This window comes from Pseudophryne corroboree, chromosome 4 (assembly GCF_028390025.1).
Source record: "Pseudophryne corroboree isolate aPseCor3 chromosome 4, aPseCor3.hap2, whole genome shotgun sequence".
NCBI lineage: Eukaryota > Metazoa > Chordata > Amphibia > Anura > Myobatrachidae > Pseudophryne > Pseudophryne corroboree.
Window position 1 is genome coordinate 868,170,759 of NC_086447.1, and position 24,484 is coordinate 868,195,242.

General features: G+C 49.6%; 1 protein-coding gene across 1 annotated transcript in view; it reads right to left on the bottom strand.

The window, feature by feature from the left end:
- GNMT (glycine N-methyltransferase) overlaps window positions 1-21,476 on the bottom strand; it is a 102,724-nt gene extending 81,248 nt beyond the window's left edge. The window contains exon 1 of the mRNA XM_063918745.1: window positions 21,189-21,476. Within this exon, the coding sequence (XP_063774815.1) occupies window positions 21,189-21,394 (206 nt within the window). The 5' untranslated portion in view covers window positions 21,395-21,476. The remainder of the gene's footprint in view (window positions 1-21,188) is intronic.
- Window positions 21,477-24,484: the final 3,008 nt, after the last annotated feature.

Consider the following 24,484-nt stretch of genomic DNA (forward strand, 5'->3'; position numbering starts at 1 on the left):
ACGGTAGCGTTTTCAGCCACACGCCCCTGAAACGCCGTGTTTCCGCCCAGTAACACCCATTTCCTGTCAATCACATTACGTTCGCCGGAGCGAAGAAAAAGCCGTGAGTAAAAATACTTTCTTCATAGTAAAGTTACTTGGCGCAGTCGCAGTGCGAACATTGCGCATGCGTACTAAGCGGATTTTCACTGCGATGCGATGAAAAATACCGAGCGAACAACTCGGAATGAGGGCCATAGTGTCCCTGTCAAGGGAATCAATATTATCAGATAGGGAATCAGACCACGCTGCTGCAGCACTGCACATCCATGCTGAAGCAATAGCAGGTCTCAGTATAGTATCTGAGTGTGTATATACAGACTTCAGGATAGCCTCCTGCTTTCTATCCGCAGGCTCCTTTAAGGCGGCCGTATCCTGAGACGGTAGTGCCACCTTTTTTGACAAGCGTGTGAGCGCTTTATCCACCCTCTGGGATGTCTCCCAACGTACCCTGTCCTCTGGCGGGAAAGGGTACGCCATTAGTAACTTTTTAGAAATCACTAGGTTTTTTATCAGGGGAAGCCCACGCTTCTTCACACACTTCATTTAACTCATCTGAAGGGGGAAAAACCACTGGTTGCTTTTTCTCCCCAAACATAATACCCTTTTTAGTGGTACTTGGGTTAATGTCAGAAATGTGCAACACATTTTTCATTGCCGTAATCATGCAACGGATAGCCCTAGTGGAATGTACATTAGTCTCGTTGTCGTCGACACTGGAGTCAGACTCCGTGTCGACATCTGTGTCTGCCATCTGAGGTAGCGGGCGTTTTTGAGCCCCTGATGGCCTTTGTGACGCCTGGGCAGGCATGGGCTGAGAAGCCGGCTGTCCCACGGCTGTTACGTCATCCAGCCTTTTATGTAAGGAGTTGACACTGTCGGTTAATACCTTCCACATATCCATCCACTCTGGTGTCGACCCCGCAGGGGGTGACATCACATTTATCGGCACCTGCTCCGCCTCCACATAAGCCTCCTCATCAAACATGTCGACACAGCCGTACCGACACACCGCACACACACAGGGAATGCTCTGACTGAGGACAGGACCCCACAAAGTCCTTTGGGGAGACAGAGAGAGAGTATGCCAGCACACACCACAGCGCTATATAAACAGGGATTTACACTACACAAAGTGATTTTCCCTATAGCAGCTATAATACACAGTATTGCGCCTAAATTTAGTGCCCCCCCTCTCTTTTTTACCCTATTGAGCCTGGAAACTGCAGGGGAGAGCCTGGGGAGCGTCCTTCCAGCGGAGCTGTGAAGAGGAAATGGCGCCAGTGTGCTGAGGGAGATAGCCCCGCCCCTTTTTCGGCGGGCTTCTCCCGCTCTTTATATTAATATAATGGCAGGGGATTTTTACACATATATAGTTTATTAGACTATATTATGTTTTTTTTGCCATTTTTAAGGTAATCTAATTGCAGCCCAGGGCGCCCCCCCCCAGCGCCCTGCACCCATCAGTGACCGGAGTATGTGGTGTGCATGGGGAGCAATGGCGCACAGCTGCAGTGCTGTGCGCTACCTTAATGAAGACCGGAGTCTTCAGCCGCCGATTTCCAGGACGTTCTTCTTGCTTCTGGCTCTGCAAGGGGGACGGCGGCGTGGCTCCGGGACCGGACGACCGAGGCTGGGCCTGTGGTCGATCCCTCTGGAGCTAATGGTGTCCAGTAGCCTAGAAGCCCAAGCTAGCTGCAAGCAGGTAGGTTCGCTTCTCTCCCCTAAGTCCCTCGTAGCAGTGAGTCTGTTGCCAGCAGATCTCACTGAAAATAAAAAACCTAATAAATACTTTCTTTACTAAGAGCTCAGGAGAGCCCCTAGTGTGCAACCAGCTCGAGCCGGGCACAGATTCTAACTGAGGTCTGGAGGAGGGGCATAGAGGGAGGAGCCAGTGCACACCAGTAGCCCTAATTCTTTCTTAGAGTGCCCAGTCTCCTGCGGAGCCCGTCTATTCCCCATGGTCCTTACGGAGTTCCCAGCATCCACTAGGACGTCAGAGAAAGGAGGATTGAAAGCGTTGGGACAGCGCTTTCAATTCTCCTTTTTCGGTATACTTAACTATTGAGGGTCAGCACCTCAAATCTGAAAGCTGCAGTCCATATTGAAGGGTGAGGTAATCTGAAGTAATAGGTGCAAAAAAACTGACACACAATCCAACTAAGCGCTCTCTTAGTTCTTAGATTTTTTTTATTTGTTTCTTACATTTGGGGGCTACGTGCAAAAGCAGCCAGAATTTACACAACACAGAAAGAATAAGAATTTACTTACCGATAATTCTATTTCTCGTAGTCCGTAGTGGATGCTGGGGACTCCGTCAGGACCATGGGGAATAGCGGCTCCGCAGGAGACAGGGCACATCTAAAAAAGCTTTTAGGTCACATGGTGTGTACTGGCTCCTCCCCCCATGACCCTCCTCCAAGCCTCAGTTAGGTACTGTGCCCGGACGAGCGTACACAATAAGGAAGGATCTTGAATCCCGGGTAAGACTCATACCAGCCACACCAATCACACCGTACAACTTGTGATCTGAACCCAGTTAACAGTATGATAACAAAATGAAGTAGCCTCTGAAAAGATGGCTCACAACAATAGTAATAACCCGATTTTTGTAACAATAACTATGTACAAGCATTGCAGACAATCCGCACTTGGGATGGGCGCCCAGCATCCACTACGGACTACGAGAAATAGAATTATCGGTAAGTAAATTCTTATTTTCTCTAACGTCCTAGTGGATGCTGGGGACTCCGTCAGGACCATGGGGATTATACCAAAGCTCCCAAACGGGCGGGAGAGTGCGGATGACTCTGCAGCACCGAATGAGAGAACTCCAGGTCCTCCTTAGCCAGAGTATCAAATTTGTAAAATTTTACAAACGTGTTCTCCCCTGACCACGTAGCTGCTCGGCAAAGTTGTAATGCCGAGACTCCTCGGGCAGCCGCCCAGGATGAGCCCCCTTCCTTGTGGAATGGGCATCTACATATTTCGGCTGTGGCAGGACTGCCACAGAATGTGCAAGCTGCATTGTACTACAAATCCAGCGTGCAATAGACTGCTTAGAAGCAGGAGCACCCAGCTTGTTGGGTGCATACAATATAAACAGCAAGTCAGACTTTCTGACTCCAGCCGTCCTAACTATATATATATATATATATATATATATATATATATATATATATATATATATATATATTTTTAGGGCCCTGACAACGTCTAGTAACTTGGAGTCCTCCAAGTCCCTAGTAGCCGCAGGCACCACAACAGGTTGTTTCAGGTGAAAACGCTGACACCCCTTTAGGAAGAAACTGGAGACGAGTCCCAGTTCTGCCCTGTTCAAATGGAAAATTTTAATATGGGCTTTTGTAAGACAAAGCCGCCCATTCTGACAATCGCCTGGCCCGAGGCCAGGGCTAACACATGGTCACTTCCCATGTGAGATATTGGTCAACAGCATGGTCACTTTCCATGTGAGATATTTCAAATCCACAGATTTGAGCTGTTCAAACCAATATGATTTTAAGAAATCCCAACACTATGTTGAAACCTCACGGTGCCCCTAGAGGCACAAAAAAGCTGTATATGCAATACACCCTTTACAATCTGGACTTCAGGAACTGAAGTCAATTCTTTCTGGAAGAAAATCTACAGGGCCGAAATTTAAATGTTAATGAACCCCAATTTGAGGCCCAAAACACTCCTGTTTTCAGGAAGTGTAGAAATCGACCTAGTTGAATTTCCGTCGTGGAGCCTTCCTGGCCTCACCCACGCAACATATTTTCACCACATGTGGTGATGACGTTGTGCGGTCACCTCCTTCCTGGCTTTGACCAGGGTAGGTATGACCTCTTATGGAATGCCTTTTCCCTTCAGGATCCGGCATTCAACCGCCATGCCGTCAAACGCAGCCGCGGTAAGTCTTGGAATAGACATGGTACTTGCTGAAGCAAGTCCCTTCTTAGCTCCCCAGGCCCTTAGTCCTCTGTGAGCATTTCTTGAAGTTCCGGGTACCAAGTCCCTCTTGGCCAATCCGGAGCCACTAGTATAGTTCATACTCCTCTATGTCTTATAATTCTCAATACCTTGGTTATGAGAAACAGAGGAGGGAACACATACACTGACTGGTACACCCACGGTGTTACCAGAACATCCACAGCTATCGCCTGAAGGTCTCATGACCTGGCGGAATACCTGTCCCGTTTTTTGTTCGGGCGGGACGCCATCATGTCCACCTTTGGTCTTTGCCAACGGTCCACAATCATGTTGAAAAACTTCCCTATGAAGTTTCCACTCTCCCGGGTGGAGGTCATGCCTGCTGAGGAAGTCTGCTTCCCAGTCGTCCACTCCCGGAAAGAACACTGCTGACAGTGCTATCACATGATTTTCCGCCTAGCGAAAAATCCTTGCAGTTTTGTCACTGCCCTCCTGCTTCTTGTGCCGCCCTTTCTGTTTACGTGGGCGACTGCCGTGATGTTATCCCACTGGATCAATACCGGCTGACCTTGAAGCAGAGGTCTAGCTAAGTTTAGAACATTATAAATTTGCTCTAAGCTTATTTATGCGGAGAGAATTCTCCAGACTTAATCACACTTCCCTGGAAATTTTTTCCCTGTGTGACTGTTCCCCAGCCTCTCAGGCTGGCCTCCGTGGTCACCGGCATCCAATCCTGAATGCCGAATTTGCGGCCCTCTAGAAGATGAGCACTCTGTAATCACCACAGGAGAGACACCCTTGTCCTTGGATATAGGGTTATCCGCTGATGCATCTGAGGATGCGATCCGGACCATTTGTCCAGCAGATCCCACTGAAGAGTTCTTGCGGGAAATCTGCCGAATGGAATTGCTTCGTAATAAGCCACCATTTTTACCAGGACTCTTGTGCAATGATGCACTGACACTTTTCCTGGTTTTAGGAGGATCCCGATTAGCTCGGATAACTCCCTGGCTTTCTCCACTGGGAGAAACACGTTTTTCTGGACTGTGTCCAGAATCATCCCTAGGAACAGTAGACGTGTCGTCGGAAAAAGCTGCGATTTTGGAATATTTAGAATCCCCTCGTGCTGTCGTAGAACTACTTAAGATAGTGCTACTCCGACCTCCAACTGTTCTCTGGACCTTGCCCTTATCAGGAAAGCGTCCATGTTTCTTTTAAGAAAAATCATCATTCCGGTCATTACCTTGGTAAAGACCCGGGGCGCCGTGGACAATCCAAACGGCCGCGTCTGAACTGATAGTGACAGTTCTGTACCAGGAACCTGAAGTACCCTTGGTGAGAAGGGCAAATTTGGACCTGTAGGTAAGCGTCCCTGATATCCAGTGACACCATATCGTCCCCTACTTCCTGGTTCGCTATCACTGCTCCGAGTGACTCCATCTTGATTTGAACGCTTGTATGTAAGTGTTCAAATATTTCAGATCTCACCGAGCCGGTTGGCTTCAGTACCACAATATAGTGTGGAATACTACCCCCTTCCTTGTTGTAAGAAGGGTACTTTGATTATCACCTGCTGGGAATACAGCCTGTGAATTGTGTGAGGGGGAGACGTCTCGAATTTCCAATGTACACCTGGGATATTACATGTAGGATCCCGGAGTTCCCTTGCGAGTGTTGCTGAAACTCTTGAGATGACCCCCTACCGCACCTGAGTCCGCTTGTACGGCCCCAGCGTTATGCTGCGGACTTGGCAGAAGCCGTGAGGAGCTTCTGTTCCTGGGAATGAGCTGCTTGCTGCAGTCTTCTTCCCTTTCCTCTACCCCTGGGCAGATATGACTGGCCTTTGCCCGCCTGCCCGTATGAGGACGAAAGGACTGAGACTGAAAGACTGTGTCCTTTTCTGCCAATATGTGACTCGGGGTAACAAAAGGTGGATTTTTCAGCTGTTGCCATGGCCACCAGATCCAATGGACCGCCCCTTTATACGGCAATACTTCCATATGCCGTCTGGAATCTGCCTCACCTGACCACTGTCGTGTCTTCGTCTGGCAGATATGTACATCACATTTACTCTTGATGCCAGAATGCAAATATGCCTCTGCGCATCACGCATATATAGAAATGCATCCTTAAAATGCTCTATAGACAATAAAATCCTGTCCCTGTCAAGGGTATCAAAATTTTCAGTCTGGAAATCCGACCAAGCCCCCTCAGCGCTGCACATCCAGGCTGAGGCGATTGCTGGTCGTAGTATAACACCAGTATGTGTGTATATACTGTTATGAATATTTTCCAGCTTCCTATCAGCTGGCTCCTTGAGGGTGGCCGTATCTGGAAACGGTAACGCCATGTTTTTTATAAGCGTGTGAGCGCCTTATCCACCCTAAGGTGTGTTTTCCAACTCGCCCTTACTTCTGGCGGGAAAAGGGTATACCGCCCATAACTTTCTATCGGAGGAACCCCACGTATCATCACACACTTCATTTAATTTATCTGATTCAGGCAAAACTACAAGTAGTTTATTCCCACCCTACAAAATACCCTTATTTGTGGTACTTGTGGTATCAGAAATATGTAACACCTCCTTCATTGCCCTTAACATGTAACTTGTGGCCCTAAAGGAAAAATACGTTTGTTTCTTCACCGTCGACACTGGGGTCAGTGTCCGTGTCAGTGTCTGTCGACCGACTGAGGTAAATGGGCGTTTTTACAAGCCCCTGACGGTGTCTGAGACGCCTGGACCGATACTAATTTGTCCGCCGGCTGTCTCATGTCGTCAACCGGCTTGCAGCGTGTTGACATGATCACGTAATTCCCTAAATAAGCCATCCATTCCGGTGTCGACTCCCTAGAGAGTGACATCACCATTACAGGCAATCTTCTCCGTCTCCTCACCAACATTTTCCTCATACATGTCGACACACACGTACCGACCTACTGCACATACACAGGGAATGCTCTGATAGAGGACAGGACCCACTAGCCCTTTGGGGAGACAGAGGGAGAGTTTGCCAGCACACACCAAAAGCGCCATAATGTATATAACAACCCTAGAAGGTGTTGTTTCTATATATATATGCGCTCTTAATATATAATTATATCGCCAATTTATGCCCCCCTTCTCTTTAACCCTGTTTCTGTAGTGCAGGGGAGAGTGGGAGCCTTCCTCACCAGCGGAGCTGGTCAGGAAAATGGCGCTGAGTGCTGAGGAGAATAAGCTCCGCCCCTTTCTCGGCGGGTTTTTCTCCCGGTTATTAGGAAAACTGGCCTGGGTTAAATACATACATATACCCTTAATGGCTATATGTGATGTATTTATTTGCCTCTAAGGTAATCTATATTGCTGCCCAGGGCGCCCCCAGCAGCGCCCTGCACCCTCCGTGACCGAGATCAGTGAGCCGTGTAGCAACAATGGCGCACAGCTGCAGTGCTGTGCGCTACCTTCATGAAGACTGAGGAGTCTTCTGCCGCCTGTTTCCGGACCTCCGTTCTGCCGTTCTTCAGCGTCTGTAAGGGGGATCGGCGGCGCGGCTCCGGGACGAACCCCAGGCTGACCTGTGTTCCGACTCCCTCTGGAGCTCAGTGTCCAGTAGCCTAAAACTTCAATCCTCCTGCACGCAGGTGAGTTGCAAGTCTCTCCCCTAAGTCCCTCGTTGCAGTGATCCTGTCGCCAGCAGGAATCACTGATTAGAAACCTAAAAAAAAAAACTTTTCTAAACAGCTCTTTAAGAGAGCCACCTAGATTGCACCCTCTCGGACGGGCACAAAAACCTAACTGAGGCTTGGAGGAGGGTCATGGGGGGAGGAGCCAGTACACACCATGTGACCTAAAAGCTTTTTTAGATGTGCCCTGTCTCCTGCGGAGCCGCTATTCCCCATGGTCCTGACGGAGTCCCCAGCATCCACTAGGACGTTAGAGAAAATATGTTTTTGCCCCCCTTGCATGGCAACATGGTTTGTTCCAGACACAAAGTTACAGGCTTTTTTTTACTAACTTACAAACATGAGTCAGGGTCAAAGCCGAAGGGTTCAGTACACTGGGAGTCAGTCCCGAGCATAATAGGAAATGCTGGAAACTGGTTCCTGGGCACAGTAATCTGATGATTACATAACCCCTGAGTCAATAAAGATGCCTCTGTCAGGGTGCATCAACCTATGAAACCCAGAGGCACTGCACAGTGCTCATACAGACCACCCCTCCCACACCTCAAGTGGGATGCCAGAGATTGTGAAGCAAAAATACAGACAAGATACTTACAGCACATCCTATTATATTACAGGAGTTTGTGACGTATGTGTGTGTGGGGCGGGGGCAGGGGGTCTCAATGTTATTCTATAATTTACTTGCCAACACATAGGGTTACACAGGGAGGGGCCAATCACCAAACTTCTGTACTTACTACACTGATAATTAAGCAATAATATACTTTGGAATGCTGGTTACTAGAAAGACAATAGGATGCATTATTCAGTGACAAGAGAACTCTATTGTTTTACATGTACCATCAACTGTAAATATGTATAATCTAACAGCCCAAGGGGTCTTTGTGACTTGAAAACTTTCATTAACCTCTGTTTTAGGGCATCTACATTTATGACCAAAAAAGGAAAGCGTAGTTAGAGCAGTGTACTAGTAGTGACAGAGTCAGGGAGTTGGATCAGTGTGTAATACCCCTTTTCACTAGTGTAGCACGGGTCGCAGCCGTGTCGCCTGAACACGTGTTCAACCCGGCTAGCTACCCGGGTAGGATTCCCGGATCACTTGATCCGGGAATTTGCCGGGGAACCCTTTTCCACTAGAGAAAAACACAGGTAAATGCGCGCCCCCGCGCATTTACCAGTGTTTAAAAAAGCTAGTGGAAAAGGGGTATTAGTGACAGAGGACAGGGAGTTGTTTCAGTGTTAGTGATAGAGGACAGTTAGTTGGATCAGTGTATTAGTGACTTCGGACAGGGAGCTGGATCAGTGTGTTAGTGACAGAGGACAGGGAGTTGGATCAGTGTGTTAGTGACAGAGTCAGGGAGTTGGATCAGTGTGTTAGTGACAGAGTCAGGGAGTTGGATCAGTGTGTTAGTGACAGAGGACAGGGAGCGGGATCAGTGTGTTAGTAGTGACAGAGGACAGGGAGTTGGATCAGTGTGTTAGTGACAGAGTCAGGGAGTTGGATCAGTGTATTAGTGACAGAGGGCAGGGAGCTGGATCAGTGTGTTAGCGACAGAGGACAGGGAGTTGGATCAGTGTGTTAGTGACAGAGGACAGGGAGTTGGATCAGTGTGTTAGTGACAGAGGACAGGGAGTTGGATCAGTGTGTTAGTGACAGAGTCAGGGAGCTGGATCAGTGTGTTAGTAGTGACAGAGGACAGGGAGTTGGATCAGTGTGTTAGTAGTGACAGAGGACAGGGAGTTGGATCAGTGTGTTAGTAGTGACAGAGGACAGGGAGTTGGATCAGTGTGTTAGTAGTGACAGGGTATAGGGAGTTGGATCAGTTTGTTAGTGACAAGAGTACAGGGAGCTGGATCAGTGTGTTGGTAGTGACAGAGTGCAGGGAGTTGGATCAGTGTATTAGTGACAGAGGGCAGGGAGCTGGATCAGTGTGTTAGCGACAGAGGACAGGGAGTTGGATCAGTGTGTTAGTGACAGAGGACAGGGAGTTGGATCAGTGTGTTAGTGACAGAGGACAGGGAGCTGGATCAGTGTATTAGTGACTTAGGACAGGGAGTTGGATCAGTGTGTTAGTGACAGAGGACAGGGAGTTGGATCAGTGTGTTAGTGACAGAGGACAGGGAGTTAAATCAGTGTGTTAGTGACAGAAGACAGGGAGTTAAATCAGTGTGTTAGTGACAGAGGACAGGAAGTTGGATCAGTGTGTTAGTGACAGAGGACAGGGAGCTGGATCAGTGTGTTAGTGACAGAAGACAGGGAGTTGGATCAGTGTGTTAGTGACAGAGGACAGGAAGTTGGATCTGCGTGTTAGTGACAGAGGACAGGGAGCTGGATCAGTGTGTTAGTGACAAAGGACAGGGAGCTGGATCAGTGAGTTAGTGACAGAGTACAGTTAGTTGAATCAGTGTGTTAGTGACTTAGGACAGGGAGCTGGATCAGTGTGTTAGTTGTGACAGCGGAGAGGGAGCTGGATCAGTGTGTTTGACAGAAGACAGGGTGTTGGATCACTGTATTAGTGACAGAGGACAGGAAGTTGTTTCAGTGTTAGTGACAGAGGACAGGGAGTTGGATCCATGTGTTAGTGACAGAGGACAGGGAGTTGGATCAGTGTATTAGTGAAATAGGACAGGGCATTGGATCAGTGTATTAGTGACAGAGGACAGGGCGTTGGATCAGTGTATTAGTGACAGAAGACAGGGTGTTGGATCAGTGTGTTAGTGACAGAGGACAGGGTGTTGGATCAGTGTGTTAGTGACAGAGTACAGTTAGTTTAATCAGTGTGTTAGTGACTTAGGACAGGGAGCTGGATCAGTGTGTTAGTAGTGACAGAGGAGAGGGAGCTGGATCAGTGTGTTAGTGACAGGGGACAGGGAGCTGGATCCATGTGTTAGTGACAGAGGACAGGGAGTTTGGATCAGTGTATTAGTGAAATAGGACAGGGCATTGGATCAGTGTATTAGTGACAGAGGACAGGTCGTTGGATCAGTGTATTAGTGACAGAGGACAGGGTGTTGGATCAGTGTGTTAGTGACAGAGGACAGGGAGTTGGATCAGTGTATTAGGGGCATATTTATCACAACCCACATCTCAGATGTGATGTGATAAAATTGTCTCAATCCGCAACACGATTTTTGAATACATTGCAAGGATGTATCAATTATTGCATGCAGGGATAGAGTTTGCAACAAAGCTCTGTTCCTGCAAATGCACTCCGCAAAAAATACCCCAAGTATGCGCTGCGCATGTGCCGCCACCACACCACCCCTGTCGGGTAACCCCCAACCCAGGCTGCAGTTACCCCGTGATCATTGTCCCGTTGCACGCCTCCAGCACCGGTCATCTGATCTCTGGCTTCCAGCTCTGTGACCCGTCATCTGATGTCTACTGTGAACTGAGCAGAGGCGTAACTTGGGTAGGGCGAGCAGGGCACGTGCCCTGGGCGCCGTGGCGGGCACAGCCAAGGGGGGCGCCCGTGCCGCCGTCCAGGACATCGCTCCCGCCCACGCACCCACAGCCGCCTGATGGCCCGCAGCCGCCGCCACTGCCTGCACATTTCGCCGGCATCGCCGAGCAAGTCCCGCTGTGGTGCTCGGCGGCATTACTTAATCAGCTCCTAGCCTCCTGTCCCTCCTGCCTGGCGGCAGGCAGAAGCTCAGGGAGCGTGACGCTGGCATCGCGGTCACGCTCCCTGAGCTTCTGCCTGCCGCCAACCCTCACCGTCGCTGAGAGGTGAGGTGGTGGAAGAAGGGGAGGGGGGGGGGGCGGCGGGGGCGGTGGAGGATGACTGCGAAACTGATAGATGTTCCGGGACCCTCTGCTTCCTGGCTGACATCTCCTGCAGGGGAGGTCTGGCCCGGCTGCACCAGTTACAGGTGAAACGTGATAATGGGTCATTATTACTGAGAATTATTATTGTTTACCATTGTACCAATGATGCTGTCATTACCACTCACACCTCCATGGCATGCTGCTCTGTGCAATCTGCTGCCCACGTTATATTGGGTCTGTTGTAATTGCACAGGTGCTGTAACCGCAGAGTGTCATTGTATCTATCCCTGCATGTCACAGAGCTATATGCATGCCCTATTCTGTATCTATAACTGCATGTAGTTACACTGTCATATGCATACACTATTCTGTATCTGTTACTGCATGACACTGTTATAACTGATAACTGTTACTGTCATGACACTGTGCTATAATGTGAATTTCGGCACATACCGTGTGCTGTAATGTGAATTTCGGCTCATTCAGTGTGCTACAATGTGAATTTCGGCTCGTACCGTGTGCTATAATGTGAATTTCGGCTCATTCAGTGTGCAATAATGTGAATTTCGGCTCATTCAGTGTGCTATAATGTGAATTTCGGCTCGTACCGTGTGCTATAATGTGAATTTCGGCTCATTCAGTGTGCTATAATGTGAATTTCAGCTCATTCTGTGTGCTATAATGTGAATTTCGGCTCATTCAGTGTGCTACAATGTGAATTTCAGCTCATTCAGTGTGCAATAATGTGAATTTCGGCTCATTCAGTGTGCTATAATGTGAATTTCGGCTCGTACCGTGTGCTATAATGTGAATTTCGGCTCATTCAGTGTGCTATAATGTGAATTTCAGCTCATTCTGTGTGCTATAATGTGAATTTCGGCTCATTCAGTGTGCTACAATGTGAATTTCAGCTCATTCTGTGTGCTAGAATGTGAATTTCAGCTCATTCTGTGTGCTATAATTGGAATTTCGGCTCATTCGGTGTGCTAGAATGTGAATTTCGGCTCATTCAGTGTGCTATAATGTGAATTTCGGCTCATTCAGTGTGCTATAATGTGAATTTCGGCTCATTCAGTGTGCTATAATGTGAATTTCGGCTCATTCAGTGTGCTATAATGTGAATTTCCGCACATACCGTGTGCTATAATGTGAATTTTGGCTCATACCGTGTGCTAAAATGTGAAAGGTCTAGTACTAAATAGTATAAGGGATAGTATAAGGTCTAGTACTAGTATAACCAGTACTAGATAGTATAAGGGGTCCTACTACACTGAAGGACCCCCCCCCCCCCCTTTTGAGTGGCCACGCTCCCTTTTCCGGAGCGCGCGTGGGGGGAGGGGGGGGGGCATTATTGATCTTGCCCTGGGCTCCAAAAACCCTAGTTACGCCTCTGGAACTGAGATGACTGGTAAATTCGGTCAGATCACATTTCCCATTACAATTATGGGAAATGCGATCTGATTACTAAAAATGGTTAATTAAAGGGTTTAGAGTAGTTTTTCACACAAAAAAAACCTGTCCAAAAGCCCTTTAATACATTTCAGTGAAACTAAAATAATGTGAAAAGGGTGTGAAAACAGAAAACAACCTTTTCACATTATTTTAGTAAAAATAATTATAATATGCTCATTAGAGAGAGGACAGGGGATTAGTGGCAGTACAGGGTGATGGAGCAGTGGATTAGTGACACCACAGGGTAAACTACAACGTTAGGGAGCAGTAGATTATTTGAACTTCTGGGTGGTGGAGCAGTAGATTAGAGACAGTATTGGGTGATGGAGTAGTGGATTATTAACAGTACAGGGTGATGGAGCAGTGTATTATTAGTAACAATACTTATGACGGAGCAGTGGATTACTGACAGTAAAGGGTGATGGAGCAGTGTATTAGTGATAGTACAAGGTGACGGAGCAGTGGATTACTGACAGTAAAGGGTGATGGAGCAGTGTATTAGTGACAGTACAAGGTGATGGAGCAGTGTATTAGTGATAGTACAAGGTGACGGAGCAATGTATTACTGACAGTACAGGGTGATGGAGCAGTGTATTAGTGATAGTACAAGGTGATGGAGCAGTGTATTACTGACAGTACAGGGTGATGGAGCAGTGTATTAGTGACAGTACAAGGTGATGGAGCAGTGTATTAGTGACAGTACAAGGTGATGGAGCAGTGTATTAGTGACAGTACAAGGTGATGGAGCAGTGTATTAGTGACAGTACAAGGTGATGGAGCAGTGTATTAGTGACAGTACAAGGTGATGGAGCAGTGTATTAGTGACAGTACAAGGTGATGGAGCAGTGTATTAGTGACAGTACAAGGTGATGGAGCAGTGTATTAGTGACAGTACAAGGTGATGGAGCAGTGTATTAGTGACAGTACAAGGTGACGGAGCAATGTATTACTGACAGTACAGGGTGATGGAGCAGTGTATTAGTGATAGTACAAGGTGATGGAGCAGTGTATTAGTGATAGTGCAAGGTGATGGAGCAGTGTATTAGTGACAGTACAAGGTGATGGAGCAGTGTAATCCTGACAGTAAAGGGTGATGGAGCAGTGTATTAGTGTTAGTACAAGGGTGATGGAGCAGTGTATTAGTGACAGTACAAGGGTGATGGAGCAGTGTATTAGTGACAGTACAAGGGTGATGGAGCAGTGTAATCCTGACAGTAAAGGGTAATGGAGCAGTGTATTAGTGACAGTACAAGGGTGATGGAGCAGTGTATTAGTGATAGTACAAGGTGATGGAGCAGTGTATTAGTGACAGTACGAGGGTGATGGAGCAGTGTATTAGTGACAGTACAAGGGTGATGGAGCAGTGTATTACTGACAGTACAGGGTGATGGAGCCGTGGTTTAGTGATAGTACAAGGGTGATGGGGCAGTGTATTAGTGACAGTAAAGGGTGATGGAGCAGTGTATTACTGACAATACAGGGTGATGGAGCAGTGTATTAGTGATAGTACAAGGTGATGGAGCAGTGTATTACTGACAGTACAGGGTGATGGAGCAGTGTATTAGTAATAGTGCAGCGTGATGGAGCAGTGTATTAGTGATAGTACAAGGGTGATGGAGCAGTGTATTACTGACAGTACAGGGTGATGGAGCAGTGTATTAGTGAAAGTACAAGGGTGATGGAGCAGTGTATTACTGACAGTACAGGGTGATGGAGCAGTGTATTACTGACAGTACAGGGTGATGGAGCAGTGTATTACTGACAGTACAGGGTGATGGAGCAGTGTATTAGTGATCATACAAGGTGATGGAGCAGTGTATTAGTGATAATACAAGGTGATGGAGCAGTGTGATACTGACAGTAAAGGGTAATGGAGCAGTGTATTAGTGATAATACAAGGTGATGGAGCAGTGTGATACTGACAGTAAAGGGTAATGGAGCAGTGTATTAGTGATAGTACAAGGTGATGAAGCAGTGTATTAGTATCAGTACAGGATGATGGATTAGTGACAGCACAGAGTGATGGAGCAATGTATTAGTGACAGCAAAAGGTGATGGAGTAGTAGATTAGTAACAGTACAAGATAATGCAGCAATGGATTAGTGATAGTAGAGGGTGATGTAGCTGTGCATCTATGACAGTATTACAGGGCGACAGAGCAGTGGATTAGTAACAGAGCAGTGCAGGGCGATGGAGTGGTGTGTTAGTGGCAGCGATGGGCGATGAAGCGGTGTGTTAGTGACAGCGCAGGGCGACGGAGCGGTGTGTTAGTGGCAGCCCGGGGCGACGTGTTAGTGGCAGCCCAGGGCGACGGGGCGGTGTGTTACTGGCAGCCCAGGGCGGTGTATTAGTGGCAGCGCAGGGTGCCAGAGTGGTGTTTTAGTGGCAGCGCAGGGAGACAGAGCGGTGTCTTGGCAGCACAGGGTGATAGAGCAGTGTGCTAGTGACAGTGCAGTGTGATGAAGCGGTGTAATAGTGACAGCACAGGGCAATGGAGTGGTGTGTTAGTGACAGCGCACGGCGATGGAGCGGCGTGTTAGTGACAGCGCAGGGTGATGGAGCGGTGTGTTAGTGACAGTGCAGGGTGAGGGAGGGGTGTAATAGTGACATGGCAGGGTGAGTGTTAGTGACAGCGCAGGGTGGTGAAGTGGTGTATTAGTGACAGCACACGATGATAGAGCGGTGTGTTAGTGACAGCGCAGGGTGATGTTGCGGTGTGTTAGTGACAGCGCGGGGTGATGTTGCGGTGTGTTAGTGACAGCGCGGGGTGATGTTGCGGTGTGTTAGTGACAGCGCGGGGTGATGTTGCGGTGTGTTAGTGACAGCGCGGGGTGACAGAAGGATGTAATAATGACACTGCAGGGTGACGGAAGGGTGTGATAGTGACGGCGCAGGGGGATGGAGCGGCATGTTAGTGACAGTGCACGACGATGGAGCTGTGTGTGTTAGTGACAGCGCAGGGTGATGGAGCGGTGTGTTAGTGACAGCGCAGGGTGATGTTGCGGTGTGTTAGTGACATCGCAGGGTGACGGAGGGGTGTAATAGTGACAGTGCAGGGTGATAGAGCAGTGTATTAGTGACAGCGCAGGGCGATGGAGCGGCGTGTTAGTGACAGCCCAGGGTGATGGAGCGCGTTTTGGTGGCAGCGCACAGTGATGGAGCGGTGTGTTAGTGGCAGCGCAGGGCGATGGAGCGGTATGTTAGTGGCAGCACAGGGCAATGGAGTGGTGTGTTCTTGACAGCCCAGGGCGATGGAGTGGTGTGTTAGTGACAGCTCAGGGTGATGGAGAGGTGTAATAGTGACAGTGCACGGGGATGGGGTGGTATGTTAGTGACAGCGCATAGTGTGATGCAGTGGTGTGTTAGTGACAGCGCGGGGTGACGGGAAGGTGTAATAGTGACACTGCAAGGTGACGGAAGGGTGTGTTAGTGACGGCGCAGGAGGATGGAGCGGTGTGTTAGTGAGTGCATGACGATGGAGCTGTGTGTTAGTGACAGCGCATGGTGATGGAGCGGTGTGTTAGTGACAGCGCAGGGTGATGTTGTGGTGTGTTAGTGACAGTGCAGGGTGACTGAGGGGTGTAATAGTGACAGCGCAGGATGATGGAGCGGTGTGTTAGTGACCGTGCTCAACGATGGAGCGGTGTGTTAGTGACAGCGCAGGGTGATGGAGCGGTGTGTTAGTGACAGCGCAGGGTGATGGAGCGGTGTGTTAGTGACAGCGCAGGGTGATGGAGCGGTGTGTTAGTGACAGCGCAGGGTGATGGAGCGGTGTGTTAGTGACAGCGCAGGGCGACTCAGGGGTGTAATAGTGACATTGCAGGGTGATGGAGGGGTGTAATAGTGACAGCGCAGGGTGATGGAGCGGTGTGTTAGTGACAGCGCAGGGTGACGGAGGGGTGTAATAGGGACAGTGCAGGGTGACAGAGCAGTGTATTAGTGACAGCGCAGGGCGATGGAGCGGCGTGTTAGTGACAGCCGAGGGTGATGGAGCGTGTTTTGGTGGCAGTGCACAGTGATGGAGCGGTGTGTTAGTGACAGTGCAGGGTGACTGAGGGGTGTAATAGTGACAGCGCAGGGTGATGGAGCGGTGTGTTAGTGACAGCGCAGGGTGATGGAGCGTTGTGTTAGTGACAGCGCAGGGTGATGGAGCGTTGTGTTAGTGACAGCGCAGGGTGATGGAGCGTTGTGTTAGTGACAGCGCAGGGTGATGGAGCGGTGTGTTAGTGACAGCGCAGGGTGATGGAGCGGTGTGTTAGTGACAGCGCAGGGCGACTCAGGGGTGTAATTGTGACATTGCAGGGTGATGGAGGGGTGTAATAGTGACAGCGCAGGGTGATGGAGCGGTGTGTTAGTGACAGCGCAGGGTGACGGAGGGGTGTAATAGGGACAGTGCAGGGTGACAGAGCAGTGTATTAGTGACAGCGCAGGGCGATGGAGCGGCGTGTTAGTGACAGCCGAGGGTGATGAAGCGTGTTTTGGTGGCAGTGCACAGTGATGGAGCGGTGTATTAGTGACAGCGCAGGGTGATGTTGCGGGGTGTTAGTGTCAGCGCACGACGATGGAGCGGTTTGTTAGTGACAGCGCACGACGATGGAGCGGTGTGTTAGTGACAGCGCACGACGATGGAGCGGCGTGTTAGTGACAGCCGAGGGTGATGGAGCGGTGTGTTAGTGACAGCGCAGGGTGATGGAGCGGTGTGTTAGTGACAGCGCAGGGTGATGTTGTGGTGTGTTAGTGACAGCGCAGGGTGATGTTGTGGTGTGTTAGTGACAGCGCAGGGTGACTAAGGGGTGTAATAGTGACAGTGCAGGGTGATGGAGGGGTGTAATAGTGACAGCGCATGGTGATGGAGCGGTGTGTTAGTGACAGTGCAGGGTGATGTTGCGGTGTGTTAGTGACAGCGCAGGGTGATGTTGCGGTGTAATAGGGACAGTGCAGGGTGATAGAGCAGTGTATTAGTGACAATGTAGGGCGATGGAGCGGTGTGTTAGTGACAGCCCAGGGCAATGGAGTGGTGTGTTAGTGACAGCTCAGGGTGATGGAGACGTGTAATAGTGACAGTGCACATGGATGGGGTGGTGTGTTAGTGACAGCGCATAGTGTGATGCAGTGGTGTGTTAGTGACAGCGCAGGGTACTGGAGCGGTGTGTTAGCGACAGCGAGGTATAATAGTGACAGTGCACGGGGATGGGGTGGTGTGTTAGTGACAGCGCAGTGTGATGGAGTGGTGTGTTAGTGACAGCGCATAGTGTAATGCAGTGGTGTGTTAGTGACAGCACAGGGTGATGGAGCGGTGTGTTAGTGACAGCGCAGGGTGAGGTTGCAGTGTGTTAGTGATAGCACAGGGTGATGGAGCAGTGTGTTATTGACAGTGTAGGGCGATGGAGCGGTGTGTTAGTGACAGTGCAGGGTGATGGAACAGTGTAATTGTGACATTGCAGGGTGATGGAAGGGTGTAATAGTGATGGTGCAAGACGATGGAGCTGTGTGTTAGTGACAGCGTACGGTGATGGAGCGGTGTGTTAGTGACAGTGCAGGGTGATGGAGCAGTGTGTTGGTGACAGCGCAGGGCGATGGAGCGGTGTGTTGGTGACAGCGCAGGGTGATGTGGTGTGTTAGTGACAGCGCAGGGTGACTGAGGGGTGTAATAGTGACAGAGCAGGGTGATGTTGCGGTGTGTTAGTGACAGCGCAGAGTGATGGAGCGGTGTGTTAGTGACAGTGCAGGGTGATGGAGTGGTGTGTTAGTGACAGCGCAGGGAGATGGAGCGGTGTGTTAGTGACAGCGCATGGTGATGTTGCGGTGTGTTAGTGACGGGTGTGGTATTGAAAGTCGACAGTAACTAGGTCGACAATGTCTAGGTCGACCACTATTGGTCGACAGTAACTAGGTCGACAGGGTGTCTAAGTCGACAGGATATTTAGGTCGACATGTTCTAGGTCGACAGGTCAAAAGGTCGACATGAGTTTTTAATGTTATTTTGGTGTAGTTTTCTTCGTAGAGTGACCGGGAAACCCAATTAGTGCACCGCTTCGCTCGTCATGCTTCGGGCATGGTGCCTTCGCTCCGCTACAGCTTCGCTCGGCACAGATTACCGTTCCAATCGTAGTCCACGTGGATCGTTAAGTATGAAAAGGTTCAAAAAAAAGAAAAAATTTGTGAAAAACTCATGTCGACCTTTTGACCTGTCGACCTAGAACATGTCGACCTAGACACCCTGTCGACCTAGTTACTGTCGACCAATAGTGGTCGACCTAGACAATGTCGACCTAGTTACTGTCGACTTTCAATCCGGATCCCGTTAGTGACAGCTCAGGGTGACAGAGAGGTATAATAGTGACAGCGCACGGGGATGGGGTGGTGTGTTAGTGACAGCGCAGTGTGATGGAGCGGTGTGTTAGTGGGAGCGCAGGGCGATGGAGCGGTGTGTTAGTGGGAGCGCAGGGCGATGGAGCGGTGTGTTAGTGACAGCGCAGGGCGATGGAGCGGTGTGTTAGTGACAGCGCAGGGCGATGGAGCGGTGTGTTAGTGACAGCGCAGGGCGATGGAGCGGTGTGTTAGTGACAGCGCAGGGCGATGGAGCGGTGTGTTAGTGACAGCGCAGGGCGATGGAGCGGTGTGTTAGTGACAGCGCAGGGCGATGGAGCGGTGTGTTAGTGACAGCGCAGGGCGATGGAGCGGTGTGTTAGTGACAGCGCAGGGCGATGGAGCGGTGTGTTAGTGACAGCGCAGGGCGATGGAGTAGAGTGTTAGTGACAGCGCAGGGCGATGGAGTAGAGTGTTAGTGACAGCGCAGGGCGATGGAGTAGAGTGTTAGTGACAGCGCAGGGCGATGGAGTAGAGTGTTAGTGACAGCGCAGGGCGATGGAGTAGAGTGTTAGTGACAGCGCAGGGCGATGGAGTAGAGTGTTAGTGACAGCGCAGGGCGATGGAGTAGAGTGTTAGTGACAGCGCAGGGCGATGGAGTAGAGTGTTAGTGACAGCACAGGGCGATGGAGTAGAGTGTTAGTGACAGCACAGGGCGATGGAGTGGTGTGCTAGTGACAGCACAGGGTGACGGAGGGGTGTAATAGTGGCAGCGCAGGGGGTTGGGGCGGTGTGTTAGTGACAGTGCAGGGTGATGGAGTGGTGTGTTAGTGACAGCGCAGGGCGATGGAGCGGTGTGTTAGTGACAGCGCAGGGCGATGGAGCGGTGTGTTAGTGACAGCGCAGGGCGATGGAGTAGAGTGTTAGTGACAGCGCAGGGCGATGGAGTAGAGTGTTAGTGACAGCGCAGGGCGATGGAGTAGAGTGTTAGTGACAGCGCAGGGCGATGGAGTAGAGTGTTAGTGACAGCGCAGGGCGATGGAGTAGAGTGTTAGTGACAGCGCAGGGCGATGGAGTAGAGTGTTAGTGACAGAGCAGGGCGATGGAGTAGAGTGTTAGTGACAGCGCAGGGCGATGGAGTAGAGTGTTAGTGACAGCGCAGGGCGATGGAGTAGAGTGTTAGTGACAGCGCAGGGCGATGGAGTAGAGTGTTAGTGACAGCACAGGGCGATGGAGTAGAGTGTTAGTGACAGCACAGGGCGATGGAGTAGAGTGTTAGTGACAGCACAGGGCGATGGAGTAGAGTGTTAGTGACAGCACAGGGCGATGGAGTAGAGTGTTAGTGACAGCACAGGGCGATGGAGTAGAGTGTTAGTGACAGCACAGGGCGATGGAGTAGAGTGTTAGTGACAGCACAGGGCGATGGAGTGGTGTGCTAGTGACAGCACAGGGTGACGGAGGGGTGTAATAGTGGCAGTGCAGGGGGTTGGGGCGGTGTGTTAGTGACAGTGCAGGGTGATGGAGTGGTGTGTTAGTGACAGCGCAGGGCAATGAAGTGGTGTGTTAGTGGCAGTGCAGGGGGTTGGGGCGGTGTGTTAGTGACAGTGCAGGGTGATGGAGTGGTGTGTTAGTGACAGCACAGGGTGATGGAGCGGTGCGTTAGTCACAGCGCAGGGCGATGGAGTGGTGTGCTAGTGACAGCGCAGGGTGACGGAGGGGTGTAATAGTGGCAGTGCAGGGGGATGGGGTGGTGTGTTAGTGATAGCACAGGGCAATGACGTGATGTGTTAGTGACAGTAGCAGATTAGCAGTGATCAGTGTGTTGTTGGCTGTGAAGACAAATATGTGACAGCTCAATATGTTACCGTATGGTTCACTCTACCATTGTGATGACGATCATTGATATTGTGACAGCTGTGTGTCTGCAGATGGGACCGGCTATATCAGTGCAGCAGTGACAGGGAAGCCGTCCTCTCCCCCGGGTACAAGCCACACTTAACCCCTTCGCCCTGACTGAGCTCACCCTGTGCCGCAGGCGACGTCCAGCACGCTCTGGCAGCCATGCTTCTGCAGCAGGGACAGGATCCAGGAGCGATATTCATCGGTGCGACTCCGCTTGTCTCCGATGTAGTAATGCCAGACTCGAGCCGCTCGTCCATCTGCGTACTGATCGGGGAGCCCCTCCGCCGCCACCCCCAGCGAGCGGGTCCGGTACACACTGTCCACCATGGTCCCTTGAAGCCGAGCACTGAGTCAGCATCAGCAACAGCGCCCACTGTACACACTGCGCCCGGCTGCTCACACACTACACGCTGCCCGGGCCAATGACCGCACCGCTCCCCCACACGCCCCCACTACCCCTGACCAATCACAACAGCAGCAGCTGCGGGAGTTCCCGCATTGTACACAGGCACACACCCACCGGCCGGCCAATGACAGGTCACCGCGCAGTGCCAGCATGGTGAGCTGAGCAGAACCCTGCATTACACACAGCTATCAAACCTTCTGCAGGACACAGGTGGGGGTGTTGTTATAGCAACCAATCAGAGTCTAGCTGTCATTCACCTAGCACAATTTATAACATGATCTGATTGGTTGTTATGGGCAACAACACCTCCACTTATCTTTTTTAAGAAAGTTTGAAAAATCTCTGAGGTCCCAATAATTATAATTATAGTTGCTGCTATAGCTAGACAGTTTGGTGTTCACTCATTTAGGAGATATTCTATAGTGATGTTACCCTATGTCGCCCCTAAATCCCCTATACAGTGTGGCCCTACATTGTGCGCTCACATTTGAAGCCCCATAGCGGTGCATATTAAAATACACATATTAAGCCCACCGTATGTACGTGATTTACACTACCCATCAGCACAAACATGGTGCCGGAAAATGCAATTTGGCATCACACCTGATGGAATTAGCTCCTGACATTCCAGAGCTTAGTAATACCCCTTTCACACCGCACAAATAACCCGGTATCGACCCGGTATATTGCCGCATTGACACAGGTTGCTGTGCGGTGTGAAAGGGGTGAGTGATAAATTCCTAAGTCGCCTGACTCGGTAATTGAACCTGGGAATAAAAAAGGGTTATTCCTGGGTTGAATACCAGGTCAGGTGCAGTGTGAACGGGTTGATGCGACCTGGGACCCGTTCACAGCATAGTGAGAAGCGGTGCGGAGATGATGTAATCTCCCAGCACCGCCTCCGCCCCCGATGCTGGCGACACCCGCCGCCCACTATGGCAACCCGACCCAGCATATTGCTGGGTCGGGAAACAATGTGAAAGGGTCCAATGCTGGGTCCCACCCAGGAAGGACCCGTTTCCAATTCCCGGTGGGACCCGGCATTGCGCTGTGAAAGTGGGATAAATTTGAGCATGGCAGCCGCCGTAGAAACTTATGGAGGATGATTTGCGGTTGGAAATGGAGCTGCTTTCGTCCTCTCCAACTTAAATCCTAGGGGTCCTTAGATTTTCTAGAGATCCCCCTAAAATAGGTGTTTTCAGGAGATTTCCCTAAATTTCAGTCTAATATGCTCCTGAACACATAAAAGTAAAAAATGCCTAATTCCTGATTTAAAAAAACACATCTTTAATACTGATTTATGTCAGTGTTGCCAAATGCACGACTGGTGATCATCCTACTCTTATGGTGATGGGATTATTTTTTTGTAGAGGTCCTTAAGTCCCATCCGTCCCACCGTCTATCTGACCCTGCTTTGTGCATCTTGAATATTGTGCCGTGCTGATCGATAGATCGATCCAGGCTTGGACTGGCCTACAGGGTTACAGGGGAAACCACCGGTGGGCCCTACTGCCTGGGGCCCCACCCCCCTCCTCTAGGGAACATGTTCCAGACTGTGCTGTTACTAATCTAATACATTATCATGCATACACTACAGTATTTACTGTATATATTTATCTAGGGGACCAACACTTGCAAAATGGTTAGGTAAACCAATAAACTCTAGAGACTGGCCACACCCCTAAACATGGGCCCCTACCACTGCATTCCCCCGGTGGGCTCTACATACCCCAGTCCCACAATGGATCGATCTTTCTATCTATTGATCTCTCTATATATCGATCTATCTATAAATACACACACATACTGTATGTCTGTGCATGTACGTGTGTGTATAGATAAATTGATTATTATTATTACCAGTTATTTATATAGCGCACACATATTCCGAAGCCCATTCACATCAGTCCCTGCCCCAGTGGAGCTTCTATATTCCCTATCACATGTACACACAGACACATTCACACTAGGGTTAGTGTGGGAGCCAATTAACCTACCAGTATATTTTTGGATTGTGGGAGGAAACCCACGCAAGTACGGGGAGAATATACAAACTCCACACAGTTAGGGCCATGGTGGGAATTGAACCCATGACCTTAGTGCTGTGAGGCAGTAATGCTAACCACTACACCATACGTACTGCCATATTGATAGATCAATAGAAAGATTGACCTATCTTGCTGATATAATACAATTACCAGATGTGATTTTTCAACTATGAATTTCATCATTCAGGAGATTGTGACTTCTGTATCCCAACCACGTACAGAGGAAGAATCTGCATACAATGGCATGCATACAGCCACCAGTCTGGTCACTGATTGTGCCTTTGGCCTGCTTAAGGTGTGTTTCTGATGCCTAGACTGATCTGGTGGAGCTGTAATGTATACAGCAAATGTATGTAAAATGATTACTGTATGTGTGGCCTTCCACAGCAAACTCATTAGAAGCTGGGAGCCATGGTGGGGAGCCGGCTGGTGATTCAGGGGTTGACAGGAAGAAGAGCTGACCAGGACACATATGCCTGAGGCCACACGTTCAGGCAATACGTGCTGAATATAATTTTTTTCATTAAGAAAAACAGTGCTTAATGTGCAATCTATTTTATTTTATAAACTGTTGTTTCAACAATTTTTGTGTAACTGATTATTCCAATGAAGTAGAGTGTGCTATACAGACCAAAAGGGGGATTCTGTACAGACGACCATCAATACATTTTTTTTCCTGATCTGGAACCCACTGTTAGGGCTATGGTCAAGTTTCTCACACTGAACCATCATCTGAATCCATTTCACTCAGGCAGGAGGGCCTGTTTGACCAACACAGAGGTCGATACATCAGGCTCAACACTGTAGTGATCTCTGCTCAGAGAATGGCCATGTTGGTGGATGTCCTTGCTTTGCCATTTCAATAACTATGCCCCTTAGACAGGCAGTAAAACTTGAAGCAGTGACATAGCAGGATGATTTTCTACCCTGTGCCGGCCCTGCCCCCTGAATATAGGATGTCTG